Here is a 25,078-nt window from a genome sequence, read left to right as displayed (position 1 = left end):
CTTACAAGCAATCTTGACAAAATACCTGTGTCAGAAACTTCTCGGTTGTGCCACAGAACTCAATACTTGGCCCTTTTCTTTTCATATTGTGTTGAACACACGGATTGTAAAAAATATTAATTGACAATATGATTGATTTATTTGAAAGCAAGATAACAGTCAAGCAAAACAAATTTAGGTTTGCTAAACACGTTATATAAACAAAAAAGTCTTTATTTTATCTTCGTTATCTAAAACATTTTAAATTAATGTGTTATTTTTTTTATTAATTGTGTAGAAAACTCTTAGAAACTATAAAAGTTTTATATCCAGCATCAGGAATATTTCAGTAGAGGTACTCTACTCTACTAAGCAGAAATTCGAAACTTACTGCAGAAGACGTGAACACAGGCGCGAAATGTCAAAGTGTGATTTGCGACATTGAATAAAATAATTATAAAATGTATGGGATACACGTATCAAAATAGCCTCTCTATAAGTCCGTTCCACGAGTGAGATACGAAAGGAAATACAGAATCGCACTGCTGTTGATTAAGAAACGACCGATTAGTTTTTTTTTACTATTCTGGAAATAAAGTTATCTATACATTTGGGTCCGAACTCTTATATCTTGTCTCTTATTGTGTATCACTATCTGTATATCAGACTATGCTTGAATGTATGTCAACAATAGTCCTGCTAAGTTACATATTCATGAACTGGAACTATGTATTTTCATTTTATTTACATATTATAAATATATTATTATTTTATTTCTAAAAGGTAGGTCAATGAACAACCCGATAGTCATTTGTCAAAACTGCCCATAGACATTGATGCTATAAGAAATAATAATCATTCGTTACCAATGCGCCGCCGACCTCGCAAACTAAGAAAACTATGTCTCTACAAATATTGAAATAACGGATTTTATATTCATAAATATAAAACATAATTCTTAACTACCCGATGGCATCCCTCCAATCGTGCTACGGACATGTGCTCCCGAGTTGGCACCGGTCTTAACGCGCCTTTTCAGGCAATCCTACGCGTTAGGCGTAGTCACGATCTCATGGATGACTGCTTTGGTGCATCCGATTCCTAAAAAGGGTAACCGCTCAGACCCGTCCAATTATAGGTCTATAGCCATCACCCCCTTGTTCTCCCCAAGGTAATGGAGCCCATTGTAAACTGCCAGCTCCTGCGGTATCTAGAGGAGTACCAGCTGATTAGTGACCGCCAGTACGGTTTCCGTCGGGGTCGCTCAGCCGGTGATCTTCTGGTTTACCTTACTCATAAATGGGCGGAAGCAGTTGAGAGCAAGGGGGAGGCATTAGCAGCCAGTCTGGACATAGCGAAGGCCTTCGATCGCATGCGGCAAAAAGCGCTTCTTTCGAAGCTTCCTTCCTATGGGCTTCCCGGGAAATTATGCAATTGGATTACCAGCTTTTTGGCAGATCGGAGCATCAAGGTCGTTGTCGACGGTGCATGCTCCGACCAAAAATTCGTCAATGCTGGTGTTCCACAAGGCTGCGTTCTATCACCTACTCTGTTTCTTCTGCATATCAATGACTTGTTGCAAATCAGTAACATTCATTGCTATGCAGACGACAGTACCGTAGACACCTCATACACCGGCCGTGCTAATATTTCTCGGGAAAACGTCGAAGAAAACCGGAACAAACTTGTGTCTGAAATTGAGTCTTCGTTAAACAGTCGAACTGGGGCCGGCTAAACCTAGTCCACTTCAACCCCAAAAAGACGCAAGTTTGAGCATTAATCGCCAAAAAACACCATTTGTCGTATCTCCACGATTTGAGAACATTCCGATAGCCGCCACAGCTAGTATCTGAATACTTGGCGTTGATATTTCGAGCCTTGTTCAGTTCCGCGTCAATTAGAAGGCAAAGCCAAATTGGCATCGAAAAAGCTCGGTGTGCTCAGCAAGGCAGGACAGTATTTCACGTCGGCCCATCGCCTAAGACTATACAAGGCGCAATTTCGGAATCACATGGAGTACTGCTCTCACCTCTGGGCGGGTGCTCCCCAGTACCAGCTCCTTCCATTTGACCGTATCCAACGTAGAGCAGCTCGAATTATCGACGATCAAGCCCTTTCTGATCTGCTCGATCCTTTGACTCTGCGTAGATGTTGGATCACTCTGCATCTTCTACCGAATCTTCCACGGGAAATGTTCCGAGGAATTGTTTGAATTAATCCTGGCAGCTGAATTTCACCTTCGGACATCTCGTCAAAATTCTAAATTTCATCCGTACCCTAGATGTCCGAAAATCCACAATAGCGCGATTTTTAAGACATTTTCTGCCTCGCACAACCACTCTGTGGAACTAGCTTTCGCCGGCGGTTTTTCCGAACCGATACGACTTGGAAACCTTCAAAAAAGAGCGTACTCCTTCCTAAAAGGCCGGCAACGCACCTGCAACCCTCCTGGTGTTGCAGATGTCCATGGGCGGTAGTAATCACTTTCCATCAGGTGAGCCTCCTGCTAGTTTGCACCCTATAACATAAAAAAAAACTACTGCTCAGAGGATATCGGTGACCAGTGCAAGTCTTGTGTTAGTTCATATTCTTATGAAAACTAGATATATAGTTAAGCGATATATAGGTTTAATAAGTTTATAAAGATTAAGTGATGGTTTTTTAGACCTGGAGGTGGTATTTTCTTTTAGAAAAGGCCTCCGAAATATATACAGACAAAAGTACATAACAATATAGTACATCTCGACTAAATGTCAGTAGTTTGATATTGGTTGACCATATGGCTTCACATCTCAGGGTTGTCGTATGAAAATATAAAACCAAGTACATTCATAATCCTGATAAGCATATTCAAAGACGAACTGCATTTATAATCAAGAAAAAAATGTATATTTTAATTATTTCGCGTGTTTGAACAAGTTATTTAGAAATTAGCTATTGACATTGAAATATCAATAAAAACTGGATACTCTTTCGACGTAACTAAACACCCTAGTTTTCCGTTGTATCCATTAAAATAATAAGATTAACTTGAATTGAAACTTGAATGTTATCTATTTTTGTCTCCTGTTAACACGAACTCTTTTTAGGGAACTCCCGAACCAAAGATTACTGCTACACTTTTACGCTTGAAGGTATCTTAGGGTGTAATACAAAGACCAATTTTCCGTCACATTTTATTTAATATAACAATTGTATTCCAAATTCAACGACCTCATGATCCGACGTTTCAAAAAATAATTTTAAAGGAATAAGAACTTATTCTGTATTTATTATAATTGTTTTAAACTAAATAAAAACTAACACTGTAGATCAGTACATACACATAATTGCACCAAGTCGTAACGAAAATGCTTAAAAACACCTTAATCTAGGCAAAAACGAATGACATTCCAAAGTTTATATAAAATCTTTAAAATATAATTCATCAATATATTAATTTTGATTTAAAAAATAAATACATACTCAACGAATTATTATGTTTCGATATACTTAGTCACGAAGTAATACTTAACCTAGAGACGATCACGATCACACCACCATAATCGTTAAATATTTACGCGAAACTCATTACAATCTCAACAATTATGGTAAAATGGGTCATACATTTCAGCTTAAACTAAATCAAGGAATAATTTCATTGAATATAGAAATAAAAAATATTTATCTGTATAAAATTATAATAAAATAATATCCGATATGAATAACGTGCGACGCGAGAATAGCGAAATAATAGGATACAGTAAATTAGAATGAATTCAACGAGCCGTTGACTACGAAACTCTTGACTCCTGTTATGTTATTTCTCGTATCAAAATCCGAAACCTCCTCGATAACTAGGTCCTCATTCTTGACGGGGACTGGCGGGAAGGCCTCCAGCAACTCGCCGAGCTTTCGGCCCGTCGACAGGAGGGTGTTCGTTAGAAAATCGTTATGTAATTTGATTTCGTTGTCTTCGATTTTAGACGTTTTGTACGAATTCTCATAATTCTCCTCCTTAACTATGGGCGGCAAGTAATCCGAGCCGTCGTCATAGTCGAACTCTATCTTTTTCATTCGTTTCTTGAGGTTGGGGGGCCAGTCCTCGTCTATGGGCAGGTCTACGTACCCGCCGGACAACGCCTTGCCGGAGTCCAGGCTCTTCACCACTTGGTAGTCGTGGTCGGAGTGTGCGCGGTTGAATGTTATCAATTCATCCATATTAAATTCCCCGTCGTCTATTACGGTTTCATCCAGAACCATTTCTGTAATGAAAAAAAATTATATTAACCGACACTGTTTTATACATTCTTAAATAACTCATTCGATTGGACACGACAAGGTTATGCTTTGTTATAATACGTTATTTTTTTATATTTGTTTTTTATTCCCAATAGATAAATCAAAAGATTTCTTTTATAAAACATTTTGGTTCTTATTTATATTTACACAACTGTTCAAAAAGGAGTATAATATTTTCAGGGTTTCTGTTCATGAATATGAATACATACGTACCTATGTATGTATGTGAGTATCTTTATTCTGGTATAATTTTTGAAATAAATTTGGACAGATTAGGAAGCATGGAGTATCGTTGGAATCCTTACTATATCTCGAGTGGTACTAAAATGGCTGACGAATTTTTTTTAATTCTATTGTGTTTCATTTATTGTCTTATTTGACACGTATTGTATTGGTTGATATTCACAATACGGATTGTTATTTTGATTTATCTGTTTTTATAAAACTCGTTATTTAAGAGTGGAAGGTAAATTGTTGATTCAGACGTTACGGTCGGCTTGTCTGTTAAACTTTCATTTACGTAATTGTAACTGCGCTATTTCCAGTATCGCATTATATAAACTTATTGTTACGCATCTCAATGCCTGCCTTTACAAACGAACCCTTATATTTTTGACTAGACAGGATTTTTATACATACTCTAAATAACAGAACCAAAATAAAAAAAAAAATCTTTAGTTTATGATGTTAAACAACCATAATTTTTCTAATATATTCATGCATAAGGCAGCCACCGGTTTGGAATGAGAATTCCACCGAAAAGAGCAGACTAGTGACGTGTGACGTATTTTATACTCATTTTAGAATATTAGATTAATTACTTAATTTGCTAAGTGTATATCAATGAACATTTTTGTTCGATTTTTATCATTCATATCTTTTATTGCATAGCAAGGATTTCACAACGTGGGTAATTAAGTGTATATTATCAGAAAATTACTACTGGCTTTAATATTAAATGCAATTTTTGTTTTAAAAACCAGTGAACAACGAAAGGCACTGTTACGTATCGTAAACGTCGGTACCAGAACAATAAAAAGTTAACAATGGCACTTCATCCAGACGATACGACCGGCCAATGATCACTGTAAACAAATTTGGAAATTCGAATAAACTTTATTTATAGTTATAATCATAATTTATGTCGCGTAGGTCCAGTAGCTTATAAAAGGTAGGCCTTTAAAGTTCTAGGTTCAAATCCCGGGTTGGCCCAATAAGGGCTTATTGGGTTATTCTTTAAAGGTATCAGTTTAGAAGCAATTAACAGAATATAATAATAAGAGTAAGGGGAATATAAAGCGCATGTAAGAATTCAATCAAAGCCGGTTCTAAGCGTATCTAGCGTGGAAAACGAATGCAAAACTTTCCAAGATTTCATTACGCTGACGCTTTTCCGATCTCGAATATTGTATCCACTAGATGCTCTCTCACAATTGGTGGCGGTCATATAATAATGTCGTCCTGACTGATAACGGACACGGCGGCCGATGAGTCTGCTAATCTGATACGACCGGAAAGAGATCATGTGCAGGACCAACGGCTTTACGTGATCTCCGAAGCACGGGAGTGTACACGCCGACTTCCAGACTGCGGGCTGTTGTACCCAGGAGCTAGGGATCTGGCGGCCATATAGCTAGGCAGGAGAATGCACTCACTGTTGGCGGCGGAGAGCAGCGCGCGCGTGACGGCGGGCGCGGCGGCGTCGGGCGCGGGCGGCGCGCGGCGCACCTCCTCGTGCACGGACGGCAGCGCCACCAGCGCCACGGACAGCAGCAGCACCAGCAGGCACGTGGCCGGCTGCGCCTTGCCGCCCGAGCCGGACGTCACGCCCGTCAGGACGTTCTGCAAGCGACGCGAGCGTTACTAGGCGCCGAGTCTCGAGTGTGAATTGAACTCTGCCCCAAGCGTGTCTGAAGTAGGGGCCTACTTGCCGGGGAACTATTACTGTTTATGTTCAATCATGTATCAAGTAACGACACTAGATCTAATTCTATAGTTATTTATCTTGTGTTAGATATTTATTTTAAGTACGTAAATATATTTAGTTAAAAAAATTAAATTACGTAAATCTTTGATTTTGAAATGAATAAACGCTGATACTGCGAGTACGCAGTTTTGCCGTAAGCAAAGAAAGACTTAAAAAAATTTATATTAACGAACGGTGAATTGTGGAATTTCTGCTTTATCGAAGGTTATCTACGAGTTCCATGCATATTTCTTTATATACGTCATTTCTCTTACTCGTGGTTGCAATGGACAAAACTGCATCAAAATATTTATATAAATTTTAATATATGTTAGAGACATATAAGCCGATATTGAAAATTACGTAATTGTCTACTGAAATCAATATTTGTTAGTTAGACTTATTAAGATGCGCCATCTCTATTTTTAGTTATAAAATACTATAATCGACGTTGCTCTAACAAATAAAAGCCATAGCGAATTAACACACACCACAGCTATTGGATATAATATTACTTTAAAACGGCTAGTTCATTGATAATTTTAAGCTACATAATATAACTAATCAAACAGATTGACTACAGAAAAATGTTTCCAATAAACAATAAAAAAGGCCACAAGACTTAAATATATCCAATAAGAGAAAACTTAAAATTTTCGTCGAGTTTTGTCAATAATTTGTACATACAAATAATCTTATAACTAATTTCCTTATTATATGACATAGTTTACAGTTCACAAGTAGCCATCATGAGATTGGCATTAAAATAATTATAACAATTTTGAGCAATAATAAATAAGGAAATAATAAAGTAAATATTTATAAAGTATATTATTATGGTCCAAGTATTTCAAATATATCTGTATCGAAATGATTGGTCGCGCTTCACACGTCTGTGAAGAACGTCGACAGGTAACTTAGAATCGATAATTTATGCTCCACCGATCGTAAACAATAATTGCGAAACATTTGAAACTTATACAAAAAACAAAAAAACTCGAAAATAAAAACTTTCTGAAATGAAAGTCGAAGAATAGATCGACGATAAAATTATATTACACAGATTCGTTTGCTCGAATTTATTTAGAAAATGTGAATGTAAAAAACAAAACAACAATTGTGTCTTCATAACGTCAGTCAGTAGCGACTGAGTGACTGACTAAAGCAATATTATATGTTTATGATATCAGACGGATATTCTTAAGTTTTAAATATTTTTTAATAAACAGTTAATACAGTATAAAACAGTTTTTTATAATTATTAATTGTAGTGTATGTTGATTCTTACCATAAAGTTTTATAAATTTTGTCTAAAAACGGACCCTTTGTGTATAAAATTTTATTATCTTTATTATTGTTATTAGATTATCAATTTCTGAACTTTAAATAAAACATACCTATATTGAGCCTCCAATTTAAGAAATTAAGCACTAAGGAACCACTATACGCGACTCCGACTCCGACGTAATCGACATTGCTCTTTGTAGTTTGATATGAAAATTGAGAACAACTCAATCGATATTAAACTGGTTATTGTAAAAGATCACAATATACTTTATTCATGCAGGCTCTTACGTGCACTTTTGAAACGATTAAGTTCACGTACAACCGGTTCGGAATGTAGATCCTATCGAAAGGAACTGGCAATATATCGAGAGATACTTTTTAAGAATGATTACTATGAATACTAGATTTGATCGATTATTATTTACAGTTAAAATCTACATTGTTTTATACCTTATGCAAAATACACGATTTAACAAAGTGGGCATAGGTGGGCAAACATTTACGTCGCAATATGTTTACAACAATATTATTTATATTCGCAATAATAAAGATATTTTTGAAATAAACAAGACAAATACTTTATAAACGAAATAATTAAATATAAACAATGTATACAACTTAAACTATACAAACAAAAACCGCCAACCCCCTATCGCGCATCAAGGCGTAACTAAAAAAAATGCCTATGACCATCCCCGGGGCTCAAACTATCTCCATACCAAATTCCATCTAAATCGGTTCAGCGAATAAAGCGTGAAGAGGCGACAGACAGACAGTTACTTTCGCATTTGTAATATTAACATAGACAGCACCTAGTTTTCGATTTTGCACAGTTAATACTGCCATTCTTCTATAATACGATCCCACAGATAAACATTTAAAACTCACGTAATCAAATAAATTAAAGTAAAATAAGGCTTGATACACACTACACATATATATATATATATTTTAGGTTTTTTACCTAAGTATTGAGTTATTTAAAAAATAACTGCTTTTTATTATATTTCTCTTAGTAAAAGAAAAAAAAAAGTACCTGTAATTTCTTCAACTGTTGCGTTAGGGACTGGTTCTGGGTCTGAAGTATTTTTATCCTCCTGATAAGTGTCTGGTTTTCTGCGGTGCACTGTTTGACCCTGTCGTAAACATTATGATTATTCATCATTCAATCTCATAAAAATATATTTAATATAACATGGATTTGGTATTATTGTTCTTATTTCCTATTGTATTTTATGAACACACTTAATTGATTAAGTATTAACAATTTTAAATGTATAATATGTACTATTGTTAACAATGCAGTATACGTACGAATGAACAGATACTATAATTATAAATTTCATTAATATTTTAAAGTATCAATAAATTAGCTACCGCTGGACGAAAGCCTCAAAAGCAATAAAACCCCAAAAAACACTAATAATACTTAATGTTGTCAAATGTAACAAATAAATAATTATTGTATTTATATAATAGTTACACAAAAACGTATGTCCATTAATCTTAAAACGTTCGTAATTATTTTAAAATACATTAAAATGAATCATCAACTGCCAGCGTGTCTGGTGTCGACGTGTTCGTTGATTGCTGGTCTATGACTCAGACGGAATATACCTGATGCAAGATACTTTCTAATTTAACAATAAAATATCATGTCATAAACGTATCGGATATTTTTGATGTCGATATATAAGTTAAGGATAATTTGTTAGCAAAATAAATCAATACAGTTTGCATAACCAATGAACATACTACATATATAATTATTTATTTATTTAAAAAAGGAACTCCCAACATAAAATACAAAAGAGCGATGAAAGGAGACACACGTTACTAAAAGAGTAATGAGCATGACTGAGGAAGGGGGAGGAAGAGGGCGACCTAAGAAAACAGGGATGGAGTGTGTGAATAGGGATACGAGTGAAATTGATGTAAATGATCAGATGACGAATATCAGAGGAAAATGGCGACCGACCCTAAATCGATTGAGACACGGGCAGGGAAAAGAAAACATTTACCATAATAATGTTGGTGCTCATATAAGAGATGAACACTAACTCTACTCTTCTCTACTCTACTTGTTCTAAAATGTGGACTTAGATTTCGGGGAGATTATTGGTACATTTATATGACTATTTTCAAAAAGATATTTATTAATTTAACTCCATCGTGTAAAATCGTATATAGAAAAAAAATATATATTTATTATATCAAATTGTAAGTCCAAAAATATATCTGCAGCATATAGTTCGAGATGGTCTAGTGTGAGTTAAAGCCGGGCAACCACTAGAAATTTTACTTGTGTTTATAATTTATCTCGTGCTCGGCAATTTCCTTGGATGTTTGATGAAAATGTTCCATATGGAACATTTTCATCTGTTCAATGGAACTGCGACGTGGTGTAAACTTCTTACTCTCTCAAGCTGGCCTTAGCCAGGGACATTTATAAGTTGTTTACTTTACTTTATACCTAGCTTGGCTTTACTTTATAAATGATTGTATAATTTTTTTCTATTATAGCTGATTTAAAAAATGTCGATTCAAATCTTACTTGAGTGACGTCGAGACGGATACATAGTATTTAACTAACACAAAACCGCTAATGTATAAATACTTAGGAGGGGTCATTATACCTGCGTTTCATACAGTCGTAGTAAGTAAATAAGCATTGACGCGTAAATATCTCGCTGCTAGGATAAAGTTTTAGGGCCTATCCCACCACGTTACTCATCAAAATCTGCGTATCCCTTATTACGTCAGAAAAAAGATTGTATCTCGGTATTTAACATTCATATATATCATTTCAATACTGTTTATACAATAATATAAATTATACGAAATTGTTTACACTGAAGTAAAGTATATACATATTATATTATATAAATATCGATTGCGCACTCAGTTACCTACTTTATGTACACACTTATCTCTCAGAAACAGATAAGAAAATAGTGTGTTCGGTAGTTGGTACAATTCAATCGGCGCTATCTTATTACTGAGCGATATTATCTTTATAAAAAAAGCTATTATAATATATTCACCTATCCTCCAATCCGTCGACGTATTCCTTCTTCCGTTTACGAGAGTCCTGGGCGGAGATTTTGTTGCGGATCTTGCGTCTGATCCTCTTCAGTTCCCTTTCTTCGTGCTTGGTGAGTGGGTAGCTCGTGGGTAATGTGATTCCCTCCTTTGCAAGCAGCCGTCTTTCCTCAGCGGTTAGAACGAGACGGGGATATCCGTTTCTCCCGTCGTTCAATTGGGTTTCCTTGTGATCATCTTCGTCATCGCTGTGATCGGTGCCTGAGTCATCTGAAATTAATTCTAAATTATTATTTCGCAACGAAAACATGTCGTGGCTTTATATAAACGGATGTTTAGTTAAACACTGATTTCTACCTCTGGCGCCATTGATATGACATTTGAAAGAACAAGATGCAGCAATGCTGAACTATGATTACTTGATAAGTTAAATCTGATGTTTTTTTATTAGAAAAATTTATATTTATATTATATATTTTTAATTCAGTTATTTTAAATACTTTAAATTTTATAGAAGAGACAATATGTAATGACTTAATGATATAGTTTTTCGCAACAAAATAACTGTCTATATTCAATAAAAAATATAATATCACACGTTATTTAATAGCAGATGACAGTTATACTGCAGAAAGGTCAAGGATTAACGTAGCCGTGACCTGCAGACAGTCGAAAAGAAGCAAAACATGAAAGAATCTACCCGTGAAGGTCAAGTGCAAGTAGCACTTCAGTTTTCTAACGTATTATATTGTCAACATAACAATTAACACACACTGATAACTATGAATTCGTTTTATTATTATCCAAAAGCTATCCAACCTTTTCTATATTTTCAGAATCCGTTTCGTATCATTTTTCAATAGTCTTAAAATTATCAAGTAATAAATTCTAAGGCCATTCAAATGTTGTATTGTATTTTATTCAACCTAACATTTCCTGATTTATTTAAAATTATGGAAGAAACAAGATCTTATCTTATCAGAATATTTAAAGCCGATTAAAAGTCTACGAAATAAAATAGTACTAATATTATTGATACTAACCACAAACGATTCCGAATAAGACTCATTTAAACGTAACGGATATAGATTAACGATAATGATAAAATTAGAGGCGACACGAACTTGACTCGGAATAACAAATAATATTGGGCTTTATTTAAGAGGTGGTTAGTAAAATAATGCTATCTTCTTCTTTTGAATGCTAAATTAATAATGACAAAAAGAGACAAATCATTGTTGTTCAATAGCCACCAAACAATAGTATACAAGTAAGACTGAATAGACGTTATTATCTTTATATAACATACGTAATCTCAAATTTGCGTCGTCAATTTTTATACGAAAATATAATATTCGGTATAATTAAAAATATAATATTATCTTATAAACGACCTTCGTTAAATGTCAACCTTGATTTATTAAAGTTAAAATTTATTTGTAGTTATTACTTATCTACAAAAACAATTTAGAGATAATGCAAACATTGTATGTTAAATAACTTTTTCAAATTTGAAGTAACCTGACTTTAAGTATAGGTTATAGATTTATTAGAAAAAAACGACTTCGCAAATATTTCAAACTGCTAAGCATAAATTCCTTTAAATTTCGGCCTTCAAATCATTACGAGTTCAAAGATACCATAAAAATGTTCAGTCGAGTCAATGACCAATATTTCCATACAGATTATATATATTAGCCGTACGTCTAAATAAGAACAATTGACATCAATCAATTTACGTAGAGTTTGTTGCAGTACAATTATTATGGCGCTGTTGATAAAATACTCATAACTGAACAAATATTTCTATTCTAAACTAGCCAATGAACTCTTAATAATATTACTTAAATTTGTAAATTATCATTTTGAGTCCTAACGCTTCGGAAATAAGAATCTTTTTTTAACGACTCAAAAATGTACTCACCACAATGATTGCCGTTTTGATCGTAATCGCAGTCACTGCGAGACTCGACTTTGAAATCTTGCAGTTTACTCTGCGAGAGAAGGTTCGCCGCCGCTATTTTGATATTCGTCGCGTTCTTCAGATCCGCTGCGTTGATGATTTTGATTGATTTAAGATCTTTCATATCTTTTATTGTGACCGGCAAGAGTATTGATCTCGGGTTGCCAGCCATTGGCGCGACGCGAATCATTCTTCGTTGCGGTGCGACACTCTCTACGGGCTTCGAATATACTTTAGTTTGGGGGTTGATGACTTGTATATTCGTTACTTTGAGGGGTTTTTGTGGTTGCGCCTTAACGACTAGCTGAGGTTTTTGGACCGATGTAGGTAACCTAATAGTTGGTTTTTGGACTTTCGGCTGGACGACTTGTGGTGTGTGGGAGAGACGGCGTTTTCTACCAACCTTACCTGAGAAAAAAAAATCGTTTTAAAGGATGTACTCATTTCCCAATTATTGGTAATTTTTACACATTTTGCAACTAAAATTCAACATGTATCGTATTGTTCTAATTTATTCATATACGAAGTTGTGTATCCAGCTGTTTACTATTGTTTTAATGACTCATTTTCGATAAAGTATTTAAGTACTAATATTTCGTAATATATTGTGTGTCGCTGTTACTTAATAATAGTAATAGTAACCTAACACTAAAATTTAGTTTAAGAATACTTGGAATCTATACTTATAAAATAGTAGTCCACATTCAGAACTAGTTAGTCTGGAACTTTGGAACGTACGTTCATTTAAACGTGAGCATGTGCTAAGAAAGGATTTTTGGAAATTTCAACCTTAAGAGGGGAAATGGCCTTCCCATTTAGTAACCAGTGTTTACGAATACTATTTAGTTCATTTTTAGTTTAATCATAGAATGTGTAATTATTACGCAACACTGAAACAACAAATACTCTTAAACAATACATAGAATACCTCCAACTTCCAAGGGCATTCATATGTTACTATTAACATCTGTTTCTAGTTGTAAAGGCGTAAACTACTACTATTAATGTGTACGTTTATAATACTTACAACGTAATTTATATAATGGATTTAAAAATTTATGAAAATCGCACGTAATTAATATACATTCCGTGCGCTTGTCATTCTTTTAAACAGTAAAAGAGGACGTGCGTTGTCCAGTTTTAAGACATTTACGATCTATGTACTTATATTTTACGCATATAAGAATGTTTGCTTCTTATTTTAGTACCCTAATTTATCTTTGATATTAATTTCATTTACATCAAAAGTCGAGATTTTTTGTTTCGACCAGTAATTTATAATTCATCCCGCATTTGGAGTTGAAGTAAAATATGTCACATAATAAGATCCTGATATAAAATAAATTTTAAAATAACCTCCAAGACTTTTCTTAAAAACGAAGGGTTTGTCTAAAAGTGGGATTTGGCGAGCTACTCTGTACTCATATAAATGGGTCATAATCTAATTTATATAATCATAAAAGTAATCTTACCAGGGCTTTGGAATGTATTGTTATTCAAGAAACCAGGGACAACATTCTGTTCGAAGTCGAGCATGTCAAATGTTTCCTGAACTTCCGTTGAACTGTTCGAGGTATCGTTCGTATCCTGTATGATAACATCCTGGGCGTTGCAAGGGCTCATCGGTTCTAGAACGGGCGCTGATAAATCCTCATCACATGAGTTCTGGATGAGGAAAGGTGACAATTGTTGTTCGAAGTCACTAGAACAATAGTTACAAATATTATAATTGTTATAAACTTACTACGTAGGGTTTTAAACTTACAAGTGCATTACAAACAATATCATATTTTTTAAATTATCGGTTAAAAGGAAAAGGAAATAAACATAAATCTACTTGAATTAATTTTCTACACAATACAATGGTAAAAACAGCACCGAAACTAGATACTAGAAAGTTACTTTTAAGATATTTTTATTTTCTGCAAAGTTACTACTAAGATAAGCATAGAATTTTATTATCCAATGTATTCACTTCTCTTTCGAAAGTAAGAAATTAGACAAGGAAACAATCCTTTTTTAAAATCTATGGCATTACACCTTTTGAACGTGCATGTTCAAAATAGATAACCGGATGCATTTGCTCTCTGAACCCAGTAATACATTTTAACCCGAATGCGATAAAACGGCACAGCAACATACGTAGAACGAGACAGACATAACGAGATGGTTCTGTTAAACGACTTATCAGTGGATAGTTAACGCGTCTCTCTCGTAATGAAAATAAAACATGCTATTTCATCAAGGCTAGTCAAAGAATATTAGGGATGAGAAATATCAAACATGAAACATTATCGATTAGTTACAGTCGATATTCGAATCTTTTGATTGTTTTATATGTAAAATATAAGGGTCTATGTGTTAATTATTATTTATTAAACACCTTTAAAGTCCAATGTACGTTATATAGCTACTGTTATAAAATTGTAATAAAAATCAATGAACTACGGCTTTTATTACAATTATATAACAGGCTGATGTATTAGAAATTTCTATAACAAAATTTGTGACGGTATAAAAAAATACTCAATAAATATTTTGCATCAAAATCATGTTTTAATATTATCGATATATGTAAGTAAAGTCGACCCTAGCCAATCTCACCGACCATGGGAACAGGTACAGCTATATTTGTGAAATAATTTCCTTGCCGTTTATCCTTTGTTTTAACATTACAGATATAAAAAAGACAAAATCAATTTAAAAAAAAAAGTTATTAAAAATATATAGTAACGCATACATATCTTTGATTTGAATAAGATAAGAAATAGGTACATTCTATTGATAAATATTAAGCTTATGAGCAAAAACCACGCTTCGATATAAATTCCTTTTAAAAACGATAAAAGAAGTCACACAACGTGTATAAAACACGTTTTTTTAAATAAACTTATCAAATAATGTAACCTTTACGCCATATTATATAACGACTATAAATATAAGCGCTGAAGTGTCAAACCTGTTGCTATCCGATATAGATATTAAGTCGCTAGAAAGTCATATCTACTTTTACTTTTTTGCTCTTGAACATAAAATTTAAGTAATTAATACGTTTTAACAAAGTGCTCTAATTAATTAACTGTTGTGATACCGTATTTTAAATTAATTTCACAAGATTTTTTCTTTTTTATCAATATTTTATATGATATTCGTATGTGATGAAAAAAGTTGCATGTGAAAATTTGTCATGTTCGTTTAGTTTTTACAGTACAAAAGTTTAAATCAGCTCGGGTCGTTGTTTGACCCGAAATAAAATATCTGTAATTCGGACGGCACGGCGGCGGCGGGCCCGCGGGCGCTTCGTCGTTATTAAGCAACTATAAATGAAACAAATAAAACGATCGCTGTAAAGAAAACTTTATTCAACTTAAACTGTACCTCATGTAGGTACGTTTCATAATTAAGATACATATTACATATCAGAGTAGTGTGACGTAAAGCCAGTTTTGAAAATGTCACATTCATTTATTCGACAGATACTTACCTACTGACGAAGAGTACGAGATTTAAATTATAGTTGAGCGAAAGTAAATATGCATACCTATTACTTATATCGCCATTTAAATTATAACATCTAGAAATATATATAATTATTCGTCGACAAAATCGTAGATATATATGTATGTATAAAAAAAAGTATTATGTTGGTATAACGTTTCAATACCGTTTTAATAATAATAGCATTAATAAAAGATAGCTTGCTTTTCTTAGAATTAATTATTTTACGTACGAGTATATAGTCTGACCATGTTCTTCAAGCGATGACATGATGTTTGTCGAAAACAGACTTACAGCATTACGCCATTTTGAGTTAACCTTTAACTATGGACGCGCTGTCTCACAGACCGCTCTCGTTTCTGAAAATTGTATTTACCCTACTTCCCCCCACTCCCCGCTCTTGTGACGTTTAATAGCTTCGACTTTAGTGGCGAAACGACTGCGAAGAGGAGAGGTTGCGTCGCTGGCTGCAATTTGGGTAATTTTATTTTAAATTTCGCCTGCGGTCTGTGAGACCGCGAGTCCACGTTTTCAATACAAAAATTTATTGACTGCGATTATATTTTTTATAGATTATAAGCAATAAAAATGTCAAAAAACATAAAACCGAGTACTTCTGCGGCTAAACAAACTTCAAGGTCAACGTGGCCGTCCCAACAGATGTAAAAAAACAAAACGCGTTGACGATCCTTCATTTGAAGATGAAATTAATCGAATACTTTTCGAGTCAGATCAATCCGAAGATGAAAACAACATTGCCGATTGTTTAGCATTTGCTGAAGACATCACAGAACGTAATTTTAGTGACCAAGAAGACCAAGAGATTATAGAAATAGATAATACTCATGACAACGATTTAAGGGATGATAGTTCGGACAGTGACAGCTCAGACAGTGACGTGCCACTTTCAGAACTTCAAAATACTCTAACTTCGCGTTCACAACCTAATTATTTCTACGGTAAAAATGGGCTGCTAATCCACCATCGAACAGGGTAAGAACGCTTCAACATAATATTGTCACCTGCCGATCTACTTCACTTTTGACCGAGGACGATAACAAGGATCCTACCAGTATTTGGGATAAGCTTTTTGACGTGGAAATGCAAGAGACTATTTTGATATGAACTAACAAAAAAATTGACGACATCAAAGCAACGTTCAAACGACAAGATAGACCGGAATTGAAACATTTAGACATGGTAGAATTGAATGCGTTTCTCGGATTACTGTACTATTCTGCTGTTCTAAAATCCAACCACGAAAGCTCGAGCTATATTTTCGCAACAGATGGTACAGGCTGCGAAATATTCAGATGCAGCATGTCAGAGACTAGATTTTTAGTCATACTACATTGCCTGCATTTTGACAATCCTGATGATCGTCCAGAGAGGCAAAAGACTGATAAGTTAGCAGCGATCTCTTCACTTTTTGAGCAGTTTGTCACCAACTCTCAAAAAATATATGTTGTTGGCGAATCTGTCACAATTGACGAAATGTTGGTAAAATTTCGTGGAAGGAGCCATATGATCTCTTACATGCCAAAAAAGCCAGGAAAATATGGACTCATTGTGCGCGCTTTATGTGACGCTAAGACATTCTATTTTTATAATGGTTATATATGTTCCGGTAAAGGATCCGTTGGGATAGGACTGTATGCAGAAGAAAAGAAGTTTCTGGTTCCCACCCAGTTTGTTCTGCGTTTGACGAAACCAATTCAAGGCTCTAACCGTAACGAGTGTTCAAAACGAAAGACCTGCCGAATCTGTCCACCTAAACTTAAGAGGAAGACTTACTACACTTGTGTTGGCTGTAAACCAGCTATATGCCTTCAGTGTTCTAAGCCTTTGTGCAATGACTGTCAATAATTTTACTGATATTCGACCTTTGTCAGAATTTTTATGTTTCAAGTTTAGACGTTGATTTTTTGTTTTTTATGTTTGGTATAGTTTATACTTACAGATTAATCTGGTTTTTTTTTTTCAAGAAGTTTTTTTTTAAAGTAGTAGTCTTTAATTTGATCTCAGGCTATTTAAGACTGAAAAGTGCCCTAAATGTGATTTACATAATTATTAACAATATAAATAAATATAAGCTAGTAATATTTTCTTAAAAATATTACTTGAAGTTATAATAGCGTGAGACCGACCGTGCGTCCGTGAGACCTCGCGTCCATGGTAGTGTTACAATATATTGACGTCCACAGTTAAAGGTTAAGTGTCACAAATGACTTTCGGACATTTCACGATTAAATTTTGAAGTGAGTTTTGTGTTATTTTTTAAAGAATAAGTTTGTTTAGTACATCGGAACTAAGTATGATATATATAAGAATGTAATTCCGATGTGAATTAAATCTTTGTTTGACCTCCATAAACCAACACTGAAAATCGTCATGACAATTATTTCACTATCAGACGGTCAAAATATCGCCAAATATGTCGAAGCTCGGACAAGTGAAAGGTTTACGGAAGCACTCGATTATTAATTGGACGGCATAAAATACGTGGTTCAGCATTGAAGACGATGAAAAGTTTTATAGCAATTTAATCGTTATTTTCAATAACATAAGGATTATTGTTAAATATGGCATTTACTTTATTGCTAACACTTTAAAAATGAATCGTGTAAGCAGAGATAAAACAAAGGTAATAAATTGTATCGACATGCAATAGTGCAATCTTCACTAGGTACACTGGCGGTAAAGTCTCGTTTACACGTGGTGACCTCTATCCGATTAGATTAATTTAACTAAATAAATAATACTAAGTAATTTAATTTAACATGGTAATCCATGTTGAATAGTGATTTAACATACATATATTTATAACCCCTATCCAGAATACATATTTTTAGTAGTATTGAATACCCAGAGAATTACCTAACTGAGATATTTCTTCTAGATTTTTTAACATTATATAGCAATGTGTTTTTATAAAGGTAAATATATATTTTTTTGTTTATTATTATTGTATTTAGTTTTAGTTAAATACTTTATGATATCATATTTGTTTTAAAATATCAGTAATCCGATGGGAAATTGCATCATAATAGATTTTCCTGATTATTACGGCCGACCTGTCTGACACTAACGGTATTTGGTTTGCGATTTACGTGCTCAATTGATAGGTGTGCTTAGCAAAAATTATCTAAGTTTTTATAACATGAACTGGATTCAATATTTAATACTGGTCGAGCTCGCGGCATCGCCCGCTAGTAATTAATTTTGTAAACTTACTCTGAAGCGTAAAAACGTAGTCTACTTCTAGTCCGTTAGTAACCGTAAGTAAACTAGTCCGTTCTTGAGGTTCAAGATGGTTTAGACAAAATTTGATGAACATCGATTCAGTGGTTTAGCCGTGAAAATGTAACAGACAGACAGACAAAAGTTACTTTCGCATTTAAAGTGTTAGTATAGATTTATCATAATCTCTCTATCCTCAGTTTTATAACCAGTAAAAATTACTAATGGTGTTCAACGTGTACACTGTACGCAGGAGACAAGTTAAATCTAAAAGTAAGTTAACATTTATCAAGATATAAATACTTCTAGTGATTATAATTTGACGAATTTGGGGAGCTAGAATATGAAGTTAATCCTAACCGAAAATTGCGAGTTCGAACCGAACAAGCTCCACTCGATTTTCATGTTCTTAATTTGTGATTATATTCACATACAATACATATTTTGTAATAATTATTTCAGTGGTGAAATCTATATAGTGTTTATTGAATTTATTGTGAGCTTCAATTTTTAGATGGCCTATTTTGTCACAGCGGGACACGAACTATCAAAGCCACGAACTCCACAAAACGAGACGTTTGGTCAACATATGAGTTGAAGCCGTGTGTGTAATTTTCTCGCTACATCAAATACAATTTACAACAGTCTATTCGTATATGTATATGATAAATCAAATTTTCTATACAATTTTAAGAAAACAAAATTTAAACTTTGTACGTCGTTTGTAACGAAACAAAACTGCAGTAATCCTGTAACGTACGAATGTTTCCTAATTTATATTCCTTGAACGTCGTGTTTAAACTTAACTGAAGGAAATCGTGTGCAAGCTGTAGTTTAAAATAAAATCCCAGTATAATTTGTGTATTGTTTTATTTTATAGATAGTTGGAATGCAGACGGATAAATTGCCGCTTGAAGGCAAGCGTTTACCTTATTTGATAATAACAGTAAATTCTATAGCCATGATTTAAAGCATAGGTTGCTTTATTCCTATGGTTCTTATTTAACAGCAGCCATCGTAAATATGAATCATAATAGTAGAATACGTAGTATACCTAGGCATATTATTATACTTCATAAAGTTTTTGAAGCTAATATTCATTGGTTTTCATATACCTACAAATTAATTTGTATATGAATATTACAAGTTTATGATTGATGAAAAAGAGCAACTACCTACTTAGTTTCATACCGATTCTTCTCTGTAGAATCTACATTTCGATTCTGTGGTAGCTGTGTTAAAAGGTATTCTTGGAAAATGACGACAAAAAATGTTTGTAAGAACCTACTGAAATATAATTTAAATATTTTTAAAGATTTGCTTGCAATCCCTAAAACGAATGTATTTTAATGAATAATGTTAAATGAAGAAGCTACAGACCAATACTATTTTTATGTAAGTATTAGAATTGCGTGCTATTTTTTATAACACAAGATAAGGTAGAAGAACTTCCGTGTTTTGTGTGAATCGGAAGAAATATCAAACCCGTAAATCTATTTTTTAAATGAAGTCTACCTAAAGGCTTTCTCTGGAAGAACTTTAACAATTTAAACGCCTTTGTTTAATATATTCCTAATCCTGTATTCATATTCAAGAATATGACTTTCACCATAACCGTAAATTAAATTTGTAATAAAAAAACCTCTAGTTTATATACCTAGTTAAAATTTAATTCACAACTATGTTTTATTTTTTAGTAATAGCTCCTATAAATTTATACTAAGCTTTAAACTTACACTTTACGAGTGGCACATGGGCGAAAAAAAATTAAAATTCTAACAGCACTTTCATCGCGCGCATTCTTAATAGAAGGAACTGACTCACAAAACCCGAGTTACGGTACTATACACAACTTGTTTTACGTCCTAATAACAAAGTCTGATGTAATTGTTATCTGTGCGATGAATTAAAACTGTAAAATATATCTGCGGATATTGCCATTGGGGATGCCAAAAAAAAGTATACACGAATTATTACACTGTGATTACTATGTATGCTCAATTTAAAATAAATATATTCTTAATGTATTTTTTTTATGAATATGTAGTTTTATTTAAAAATTATTTATTAACACCCATGCAATATTAAATAAGTAATGCGCAATATTCGTTCTTTGTTTATGTAATTTAATCTCCAACTATGCACTCTACTTATTAGGAGTAATTAAAATAATGATTTCAAGCGACACATATATTAAAATCTGTTCAACATAGCATTTAGCCTGAAAGGGTAATTGGATAATTCCCCATAAATTGTTGTGTTAATTTCTTGTGATTATGAAATATAAATTTAAAAAAAATCCAAATGTTCTCTTAATTATAACAACTTATGCAATTCGAATCACAGGATGTTGCTTTATCATAATTTATCTGACATGCTTTGTGTATGATTATGAGATTTTGTGACATTTAGTTGGGTCATTGTACATTAGTTTGTTTTATGTATTGTAAGATTATTCTTGTATAACAAGAGCTATTAATATTAATAACTAAACTATTTTTATAAATTAATATATATACTGAAAGTTACTTACAATTCTGCTGGGTCACTTGATAATCCACTGTCGGAACAAGAACTACTAAGACCTTCTGGTTGAGATGCATTATGAGGTGTTAGATTTAAATCAGGCAATGAATCGTCTAAGAAGTTCAATGACCCCTGCTCTAAAGAAAATATATTTTCCAGAAAGTCATCAGAGGCCTGCCACGAGTCCGACTGAAACAATAGATTTTGTTAATACAATGATTTTTATTTATTTATTTATTCATCAAAAAATATATTTTTATAAACAAGAAAAAAAAAAGAGAAATATGAAACCATCTTGCATCATACACACTCATGTAAATTAAATATATTGTGTAATGAGAACAAACTTGTTCAGCATTTATATATTTAATCTTATACTTTTGCAAGCTTACATATTTATAAAGCAGAATTAAGACTAATTACTCATTGCAAGTTTTTACTAGTTTGTCAATGCATACAATGAACCTACTGAGGATAATAATAAAAATATTTAATATTGAAACATCAAGAAGTAATGGCTAGTTGAATAAGAAAAAAACATTGGGATATACATAATTATAAAAGATGATTTAATTGAAATGTTAATGAAAATATATTTCATGCAACTATTAAAAATAGGCAATGATAACTAGTTCTCTATAGTTTTATACAGAGTATATTTACTAAAACTTAAGCCTTTCCAGTTCTATCTTGAACTCTGTTCAATGTAAAACAACAATGATGCAATTTTACTCATAATAGTATAAATATATTTATGCAGAAAATCAGTGCACATATTTTAAAAGGCAAGATATTCTTTCTAAACTATAAATATTGTGATAATAATAGTGATGATAACAAAAAGCATCATTACTTAATGTAATTTCAGTTTAAGTAATTAAAAGTACTAGTTAATCCAAGAAAGAAATAATTGTCCATAATTTGTTTTGGTTTAAAAATAATTAACATAATTATGTAATTATGTACTAGCATAATTATTCTGTAATACAATTTGATTTTTTTACAAAAGATTGACTAAAATTTCTCTTAAAAGTAATTATGTTTTAAATTTAGAATGTTCTGAATATTGCATTGAATTTTGTGAGTTTAAAATGACACAAAATTTCAGCAGTTTTGCCTTTTACTTTTGTCATATATAAATTACTTTCATTTTCAACTTTTACTCAGAGATAAAGAGAAAGGAGATGCATTTTAAGCGTGCAGTTTATAATTGAAATAGATATAAAATATGTATATATAGACCTTGATACATAATAAAATATTAAGGTATGTATATTTATAATCTATTTTCTTGTTTATCTAAATATTATTTATCAATATAAGTCATGTATTATTTCCTATATTTAATTTATATATAAGCCAATGATTTACTGTATTATTTTTCTTAAATTATTTTCTCACTGGAATCACATAGAAATTATTGTTTTCATATAATCTACAAAGATATATTTTGAGTATTTTTTTCATTAAAAACCTATGAAAAAAATAACATTACCTCAAACAAGGATAACAGGTCTAGCTTTTTATCCATTTTTATTTTTAAAATTACACATTAGAACATATATTTCACTGTTGTCAATTTTGCACCCACTATTGCGTTACACATATAAATACAGTTCACATTCACAGGTCTCTATAATTACGCGACTGTTAAGTTTAAGTTACTACTTGTGTGTGCACAGGTAAGCGTTCATCTGGCATATGGAAAAGACTTCGACCGCATGGTGCCTAGCTGGCAAGCTTGTTTACGTCGTTGAATACGCCCGACGCCGGCCTCACGATTTGCGCGCTGTTATTGAATGGGGGAACACATCAAATGTAGTGTAAATATGTGTGTTAGGGTAAACCCGCGATACGATGTTGCACTAATTAGATAAGGAAATGCCGGGATTGAAATGTGAAAGATACTAGAGACCAAGCCACGTCCGATCCGAAAACGAAATGAACGGCTAGTCAGATAACGGTAAAAGTGGGAGCGTAAACCCACGAAAGCTACGGAACGAGGTGCAATGGTCACGATTTCATTGCCTCACCGCCCGTCTACAGAGACGCTTATTCATACCCTTCACAATAGCGATCAATTTCTCCGCCTAATGGCCTTTGAGCTATCTTTAAAGTCGGTTTGATACGTTATCAATCAACGATTGTAAAATCCTTGTAAATGTAATGATACAAACCAGTAATCTGTCCGGTTGAAAGCTATCCATTTTTTCACTTTTAGAATTCACTCCGTCATACTCCTGATCATTTCTTGACAGATATTCCAAGATCTTACTCATATCTTCGTTAACAAGAGTCATGTTGATTTGTACTATTCCACATTAAAATCATTGTGTGATATATATTTTTTCATTTATTTATTTGTTTCAATGTTACTTATTTTGTATCACAATATAAAATCACAATGAAACTTTGTTTTCATAGAAAACATTAGTGTACAAAATAAATAATTTTCAACTAAAACATGACATTTCTATACAACTTCCAACGTGGAAATAATGACGTCATGAAAGTAGGACACTTTTCACTTGTTCATTGGTGGAATTAGCATGACATATATGATAAAACAGTACAAACGCATACTGCCATCTTTTGACTTATTGAGATACATTTGTAAATGTACCCTGCATATCACTTTTGCACTAAGTATGCTACTAGCGACATCTAGTTTATAACCGAGTTCACGTAATTGCAATTTTATTAAAGTAGGGCTTATGTACTTGAAAATAGTATGTAAATGTATTATGTTTATAGTACGTTATGCATGCGCTGTATTATGTTTGGCAAGTATTTGCTATGGACTATACAATACTACTAAAACTGTAAGTGGTAATAAATATAAACATATAACATTACTTTTAGCTCTCATTTAAAAAATTACATTATGCTATTTACATAAGAAATAATTGAAATTCTTGGACCTATGACTCCTAGGAGTAATACCGCCAAAAACCTATCCAAAAGATTTATCAGTCCGTTAGCATTCTTGCCACCATTTCACGCGGTCATATTTTGTAAATTATGTAAGTATAGTATTTTTAATTGAGATTTGTTAAATTTATTTTAATCCTATTTTTTTGTAGATTTCATAGTTATAATATTAAATGATGTAATACTGAAACCAGAATAGAGAAAAATAAAAAATAAATATCGATCATATTCGTACCCATAGCTTTAAGAAATAAAATTGTTATTGTACTTTTTTAACCGTCATTTATTGTCAATATTATTAACATTTAGGATAAAATTAAACTAACTGGAAATATTTTATTTTTTATGTTAACGAATTCGCTTTG

At 32.9% G+C, this 25,078-nt stretch overlaps 2 protein-coding genes across 3 annotated transcripts in view; both read right to left on the bottom strand.

Moving 5' to 3' along the window:
• Nucleotides 1-25,078, bottom strand: part of LOC113398573 (alpha-tocopherol transfer protein-like) — a 176,499-nt gene that overhangs the window by 47,941 nt on the left and 103,480 nt on the right. The gene's annotated exons all lie outside the window — the stretch shown is intronic.
• On the bottom strand, nt 3,142-24,282 carry LOC113398607 (uncharacterized). 2 transcript variants are annotated; one of them, XM_026637418.2, is made up of 8 exons: nt 23,960-24,282; nt 21,790-21,971; nt 13,991-14,220; nt 12,480-12,926; nt 10,558-10,825; nt 8,550-8,649; nt 5,916-6,102; nt 3,142-4,223 (listed from the first exon to the last, which is right to left on the bottom strand). In XM_026637418.2, exons 1-8 carry the CDS (start codon nt 24,080-24,082, stop codon nt 3,727-3,729), a joined length of 2,034 nt encoding a protein of 677 aa, XP_026493203.1. In that variant the 5' UTR covers nt 24,083-24,282; the 3' UTR covers nt 3,142-3,726. The 2 variants fall into 2 exon arrangements, with proteins under 2 accessions (XP_026493203.1, XP_026493204.1); XM_026637419.2 differs by lacking the exon at nt 23,960-24,282 and adding an exon at nt 23,278-23,830.

Source organism: Vanessa tameamea, chromosome 14 (assembly GCF_037043105.1).
Source record: "Vanessa tameamea isolate UH-Manoa-2023 chromosome 14, ilVanTame1 primary haplotype, whole genome shotgun sequence".
NCBI classification, from domain to species: domain Eukaryota; kingdom Metazoa; phylum Arthropoda; class Insecta; order Lepidoptera; family Nymphalidae; genus Vanessa; species Vanessa tameamea.
The sequence above is the reverse complement of the archived record's forward strand: the minus strand, read 5'-3'. Positions and strand labels throughout refer to the sequence as shown.

Bases quoted from the DNA above. Each gene is read 5' to 3' on its own strand.
- LOC113398607 (XM_026637418.2), bottom strand. From the start codon at position 24,082: ATGACTCTTGTTAACGAAGATATGAGTAAGATCTTGGAATATCTGTCA. The intron at 8,650-10,557 runs GTGAATATATTA...TGTTTACGACAG, and splicing joins GTCGACGGATTGGAGGATAG to GGTCAAACAGTGCACCGCAG. The intron at 4,224-5,915 runs GTGAGTGCATTC...TTTTCATTACAG, and splicing joins GCTGCTCTCCGCCGCCAACA to AAATGGTTCTGGATGAAACC.